Raw genomic sequence first — 7500 nt, forward strand, 5'->3', positions numbered from 1 at the left:
TTGATCCAAAACACAGCAAAACAGTAACATTTTAAAATATTTGTAATATTTAAAATAACTATTTCTATTTCAGATAAACGCAGATCTTTGGATCTTTCTATTTATACAGAATCCTGACAAAAATGTACACAACTGTTTTAAATATTAATAATAATAAAAATGCTTCTTGAGCAGCAAATCAGCATATTAGAATGATTTCTGAAGATCATGTGACGCTGAAGACTGGAGTAATGATGCTGAAAATACAGCTGCGCATCACAGAAATAAATTACAGTTTAACACATTCACATAGAAAGAAGTTATTTTAAATATTACAAATATTTCAAAATTTTACTGCTTTTGCTGTATTTTTGATCAAATAAATGCAGGCTTAGTGAGCAGAAGAGAATTCTTTAAAAACAAATTTAAACTCTCACTGATCAAAAACCTTGGTAGAGTGCAGGCCTGTGTAAGTGAGGTGGACTGCAGGGCTGGAAACACATCGATGCGTCGCCAATCGAGAAATGATTCAGCATCGATTCTGAGATTTTCCGAATGCATGGCGATTCTTTCTGGAGTGGATTCTGAGCTTAGTTTTGAGCAGCAGGTGGCGCTGCATGCTTCAGAATCAGCCGTACTCTGCTCGTTTCCAAATCCTTACACACACTTGAACCTAAAATAATCATTCATAAAATTCAAAAAGGTTGAAGCGGATTACAAAGGTGTTCACAGTGTGCTGTGTTTACATTAATCTGGCGTCATAAAAGCATTCTGAGCCGAGGTGAGATTACAGACTCAGCCGAACACACAAGTGATCTTCAGCGCTCTTCTTCATCAGTATTTCAGTGTGCGGATAAAAACTAGAGCAGAGCGCCATCTGCTGTTAAAATCTGAGCTCAGAATCCATTCCAGAGAGAATCGAGATGCATTCAGAAGATCTCAGGATCAATCCACGAATCGATTCTGCATTGATTTATCATCCCAGCCCTAGTGGACTGTGAGCTGTGGTCTTACCTGCAAACACGATCTTTGCCTCATTTTTCGGGACGCCCTTGACAGTGTACGCCCACTTACGAGCCAGTTTACAGGCCGTCTCTCCGCCCTCCACACCTTCAACACACAAGAGCAGCATTAGAGCCTCGCCCAGCACTGTTCTAACCGTCAGTCATGTCTTGTGTTGTGACAGCTGAGACTCGCTGTACCTGTGTTCATGGGCAGCACTTTATCGTATCCGAACAGGCTGGTGATGTACTGCTCGTAGGAGCCCAGCACGTCGTTGTAGAAGGCTCTGGAGGTGAGCGTCAGCCGCGAGGCCTGCGCCGTCAGAGCGGAGATGATCTTGGGGTGACAGTGACCCTGGTTAACGGCGCTGTAGGCGCTCAAGAAGTCAAAGTACCTGCGGCCCTCCACGTCCCACACATGAACCCCTGCGACACGCCGCAGAAACACTGATCAGAGACGCCTGACGCACACAAACACCGCCCAAAGCACAAGGATATTTCAGTTTTCATGTTTATGCATGCAGTGTGTGAAGGAGGGAATGCGGACTGAACACATGCAGACTCGAGTGTTTTTGCACTCATTATTTTGTCCACAAACTGTTGACATTGGCTCAGGTTGCTCATTTACAACAAATCAAAAACAAAATATGAAAAAGAGGCAAAATAGACTAAATAAAAGCAAACTATTGGAGATACGAGTACATGTTGTGAATGTGAGGCAAAGATGCAAGCAGCTTCCAGAAAAAAAGTCTTAACTCAGAATAGCGAGAAAAGTCAGATTTAAGACAAAGTCAGTATTGCAAGATAAAAGTCAGAATTGCGAGAAAAAAAAAACAGAATTGCGAGAAAAAAGCCAGAATTGCGAGAAAAAAAAGTCAGAATTGTGAGAAAAAAGCCATAATTGCGAGAAAAAAGCCAGAATTGCGAGAAAAAAAGCCAGAATTGTGAGAAAAAAGCCAGAATTGTGAGAAAAAAAGTCAGAATTGTGAGAAAGTCAGAATTGCGAGAAAAAAGCCAGAATTGTGAGAAAAAAGTCAGAATTGTGAGAAAAAAGTCAGAATTGCGAGAAAAAAAGTCAGAATTGTGAGAAAAAAGCCAGAATTGTGAGGAAAAAAGCCAGAATTGCGAGAAAAAAAGTCAGAATTGTGAGAAAAAAACAGAATTGTGAGGAAAAAGCCAGAATTAGAAAAAAGCCAGAATTGTGAGAAAAAGCCAGAATTGTGAGAAAAAGTCAGAATTGTGAGAAAGTCAGAATTAGAGAAAAAGTCAGAATTGTGAGAAAAAGTCAGAATTGCGGGAAAAAGTCAGAATTGCGAGAAAAAGTCAGAATTGCGAGAAAAAAAGTCAGAATTGCGAGAAAAAAGTCAGAATTACAACATATAAACTAAAAAAAATATATCTCACAATTCTGACTTTTTCTCTGATTCTAGGGCTGAACGATTAATTGCATTTGCGATAATATCGATATGAAAAAAAGTGTGATTTTTCAACTGCAGAGGCTGCGATTACACTCGGTCACATGACACGCGAGAGTAAAGAGGTGTGTTCGACTTGAAGATCGATCAGTGTATGGCATCAAAGTATGGCGAGAGAAAGCACAGCCGTGCGCTCTCTTATAGCTCTCGCGGTACTTTGCTGACACACAGCGATCGGTCAGCAGCGCTGCTTCAAGTCCAACACATCTGAGCAGTCTTCAGTGGAAGCAAGTTGGCACGCTACAGTGTTTGCCTCCAAAAATGTGATATTTAGCCCTTAAGAGTGCAAATCTTACCGGGGGACCCATCCAAAAAACGTGTATTTTGCCCCCCGGAATGCGTTTTTTACTGGTGGACCCCCCTCGAAACGCGATTGGGCATGTTTTGTTGAAAACCTGGCAACCGTGGCACGCTACACGCGGAAATGTTTGAAGCGTATACATCAACGTACTTCAAAACGGCACATGAAGATTACTCCAGCAGTAACAGTGTTACGGTGCATTTAATTACTAAAGACTTCGCTCTTAAGATAATATATGCTAATATAAGATACATACATACATATATATATACATATTCTGTCTTATTTATTTGAAGTCTGTCTAAAGTTAACAGACAGTGTTTAAAAAGTGCAATCCCCACGTTTACATATGTTTCTAACAGTGACTTTGAATTAATTACCTAAATACTGAGTGTAGTAAAGCAACAGATTTGTTTTTATATTTCTGCAATCTACGTTAGTTTGTGTGATTTGTTACTGACTTTCATAATAATGTTTACAGCAGGCTGATTTGTCAGTGCTTTATGTTGTCATCATTATTACATGCTCACAAGGCTGGAAGTTCAACAAATCAGTCAATATACTACTGTGATTGTAATTGTTAATCACAGTAGTGACATTATGACATCATGACATTAATGCTAAAAATGTAATTCATATCAATTCATGCATCACCTAATTTCATCATATCATATAGGCCTGGCCTACAGAAAATAATATTTCTGTTTAATCTAACTGATATTGTGTTGGTCATACTATACAATGATTTATTGCTCGTCTGTGTTGAATAATACAGAACATTAAGAGCTTTAAAAAATAATTGCATAATAAAATCACAATCTTGGTAAAAAAATAAAATAAAATAAAATCCCAATTAGATTATTTTTCAAAATTGTTCAGCACTACTGAATTCTGAGAAAACGTCAGAACTGCAAGAAAAAAAATTCTGCTTTGTGAGCGCTCACCCTCTCCTCGCTCCAGCGCCACGGGCAGCGGGTGGTAGTTATGAGCTCCGTATCGATCCTCGCGAGTGTAAACCTCCTCCGATGTCAGCGCTCGCTCCGCGGGTTCGGCTCTGGACGCCGCCGAGGACGATGTGCGCATCCCAGAATGCACTGCGCGGCTCAGGGCGGGCGTCACGCGGCTCATCAGACTCTTCATGCGGTTCATGACTGAGACACAAACACTCAATCACACCAGTCCTGCCGAGATCAGCTGACTCACGCACACTTTGAGTCACATTTATTTCTACAGCGCTTTATACAACACAGATTAATCCAAAGCTGCTTCACGCTGATCAACAAGAAAACAGTGATTAAGTTACAAAATTCGATTCTGCTCTAAAGCAAAGGCAATATAAAGCTGTATTTCAAGTGAAATTTTAAAAAAAATGGGTAAGTTGTGTGATATTTCTTAACAAATTAGTGATATTCCATAAATATGTTTTAATACAATGTAGTATTATTATTATTATAACTTAAGAAAGACATTCTACTGTGCAACAGTAATATATTTCTGTCATCATTTTTTCAAGTTAGGCCAATATTGTATTATTAGATGAATAAATATAACTGTAGGATTCTGTAAACGAAATTAAATGGACTACAAACATTTACAAAATTTATTATTTTATAATTCTTGCTCCTGGCGCTTTTACCAATAATTCATTAGTGACATAACGTTACTCTATTAGTTATCAAAAGGAGACACGTTTCACAACATCTAATTTAATTCCTTATGAGGAAAATCAAGACCAGCTCTATTTATTCACTTTTAATACCCTGTTTCTAATATTACAGAAATAAAATGATTGTGCAATGCTGAAAAATGTCACAGTTAAGCTGATTTTCATGACGATGGCTGTGTAACTGCATAATTATATAAGACCGTATATATAAGTGACATTAAACAAGGGTGTTTTCTCATGAACATCCCATAATGATCAGGACAGAATGATCCGCATGCGTTTTTCAGCTGCAACCTTCAGTCTGAGACAGAGTTTAATATCCTGCGTTTGCAAAACATCGGTGACATTAAGGAGAGGAAAATCAAATCATCATGTTTGATATATTCACATCTGAAAACGTCTTTCAAATCTTGCTGGCCAATCACGCTCGAGCGCTCGAGCTAGGGGCGGAGCCACCCACTATATAGGTCGACGTCCAGCACCTTTGCCTCAGAATCAGGTACAAGACTCTGAGGATAACAACACAGCAGCGCGCGCAGCGTCTCGTTCCCTCCTTTCAGGCAACCGAGGTTACGGACGTAACCGGAGACGTTCCCTATCAAGTTCGGTCTCTCGACACTGCGTAGCTTACGCTTGGGGAACGCCAGGCCCAATAGAACTGCTTCATAGAACCCTCTGGGAAACAGCGCCCTGCAGCTCCAGCCGAGCGGGACTAACCGCAGCGCTGCTGGAGCCACGTACATATGCAGCATTTACCGCTTGATGCATAGGAAAAACAGCGCAACTACCGACAACAGCTGGAACGCATGTAGAGAGCCGCTGGCTGAGATCTCTCTGTAACGGAATCGGCCACGGGGCAGCCGTTAGAAGCTCTACCAGCTCCGGGAACCATGGCTGGTTGGGCCAATTCGGTGCGACCGGAAGCACTAGCGGTATAATCTTCACCGGGGGAAAGGCATATTTGCGCTTCTTGGGCCAGCGACTTGAAAGAGCATCCCCCTCCAGAGGCGCGTTCGTCAGCGAGAAGAACAGCTGGCAATGCGTTTTCTCCTCGGAGGCAAACAAGTCGATCTGCGCCTCTCCGAACAGACTCCAAATCAGCTGAATGGTCCGCGGGTGCAGCCTCCATTCCCCGTGAACTGGACCACCCCTGGACAGCAGTTCTGACTGCAGAGAACATGCTCGAATCGACAGAAGATTTCTGTCCGCCCAAAGGAGGAAACTCTCCGCCAGCCTTTGAAGTGAGCGTGAACGAATACCTCCGTGATGGATGATATGGGATGCCACGGTCGTGTTGTCTGTTCGAACCAGGACGTGTCGATTCTTCATCAGTGGAAGAAAGCCTTGCAAAGCTAAACATACTGCCTTCAGCTCCAAGCGGTTTATATGCCACTTCGCTTGCGCACTCGTCCAAGTGCCATAAGCTGGTCTGTCATCGCAAAGGGCTGCCCAGCCCGTCAATGACGCATCCATAGTGACAATTTTTCTGCTGACCACTCTCCCCATCGAGACTCCCTGCTCGAGCATCCTCGCGTTGCACCAGGGGGCTAACGTCTGCATGCATCGCGAGTCACCAAGACACGCAGCTGACCAGTCCCCGGGCTGAATGTGCGTGAGGATCTGTTTCACAGTTATCATCTTGAACGAGCGCTTTTGCACGTGCGAGGTTCAGCGGTCTCGAATCCAGAACAGGATGATGACGGAGCCCACAGCATCACCAAACAGGCCGAGCGGGGATATGGGCGCGTCCAACAGCTGAGCCATCTCCGACTCCCTCGTGTCAGTCAACGTCAGCCAAGACGCGGCTGAAGCGTGACGAGACTGCCCATACAGCAGCTGATTCCCTGGGCCGTCTTCTTCGTGGCTCTGAGCGCCAAGTCAGTGGCTGAACGCAGCTTTTGAAGGCAGCAGAGTCCGGCCCCTCCTCATCCAATGTTTGCAGCATTTTGGTTTGGAAAGCCTGGAGAACGGCCATAGTGTGGATCGCAGACGCCGCTTGGCCGGCTGCCATATAAGCCTTGTAACTGAGTCGACATGCGTTCATCAGAGGGGCCTACTGCACGTGGCTGCCTCGGCCCTTCCTCCCGCGGCTCGACGGAGGCAATGGATTACGGAAATCCTGGTTTTGACTCATTTGCTCACAGGAAGGACAGTCGGGCCCAGACAGAAGACACATCGGGGAGCTCACTGGGCCTCCGCATGCACAGCACTCCTTAAGTGACATCTCGTCCTCTTGCCGGATCGCCAAAGGGGAACTAAAAGCGAACGGCGTCCTCTTAAGGCGTTGTCAACGGTGAGAAGAGTTAACGGCGGTGAGTAAAAATCTTCGATGCTTGCTTCGTGAAGGAGAAAGATTCTGAGGCAATGATGCTGGACGTCGACCTATATAGTGGGTGGCTCCGCCCCTAGCTCGAGCGCTCGAGCGTCATTGGCCGGTAAGATTTACCAGCGTGATGCAATAAGGCTTCAGTATTTTGGGAGGAGGGGGATAACCCTCAAGCGTAAGCTACGCAGCGCCGAGAGACCGAACTTGATAGGGAACTAATTTAACAAATAATATAACATAATATAATACGTGACCCTGGACCACAAATCCAGTCATAAGGGTCAATCTGAATAGAATAAATAGCTTTCCATTGATGTATGGTTTGTTGGACAATATTTGTCTGAGATACAACTATTTGAAAATCTGGAATCTGAGGGAGCAAAAAAATCTAAATATTGAGAAAATCACCTTTAAAGTTGTTCAAATGAAGTTCTTAGCAATGCATATTACTAATCAAAAATTATTTAATATCCTAATGATTTTTAGCCTAAAAGAAAAATGTATAATTTTGACCCATACAATGTATTGTTGGCTATTGCTACAAATATAGCTGTGCTGCTTATGACTGCTTCTGTGCTGCAGGCCCACAAATAATATAATATAATATAAAATCTCATTGTAAAGCTCTATGTTTAAGCTTCTGGTTAACTCTGGCGTATTTTATGAGTTTGAGCTTCAACATTAATCTGAATGGAAATAAAATTCTAATTTAACCTTCATAACCAGTCCTTCTCACAACAATATGATAATAA

General features: G+C 42.9%; 1 protein-coding gene across 2 annotated transcripts in view; it reads right to left on the reverse strand.

Moving 5' to 3' along the window:
• Positions 1-7500, reverse strand: part of oat (ornithine aminotransferase) — a 13164-nt gene that overhangs the window by 4763 nt on the left and 901 nt on the right. For both annotated transcript variants that reach the window (XM_058794342.1, XM_058794343.1), the window contains exons 2-4: positions 3701-3907; positions 1182-1406; positions 994-1089 (exon numbers count right to left, since the gene is read on the reverse strand). In XM_058794342.1, the coding sequence (XP_058650325.1) occupies positions 994-1089; positions 1182-1406; positions 3701-3907 (528 nt within the window). The remainder of the gene's footprint in view (positions 1-993; positions 1090-1181; positions 1407-3700; positions 3908-7500) is intronic.

Source organism: Onychostoma macrolepis, chromosome 12 (assembly GCF_012432095.1).
Source record: "Onychostoma macrolepis isolate SWU-2019 chromosome 12, ASM1243209v1, whole genome shotgun sequence".
Classification (NCBI taxonomy): Eukaryota; Metazoa; Chordata; class Actinopteri; order Cypriniformes; family Cyprinidae; genus Onychostoma; species Onychostoma macrolepis.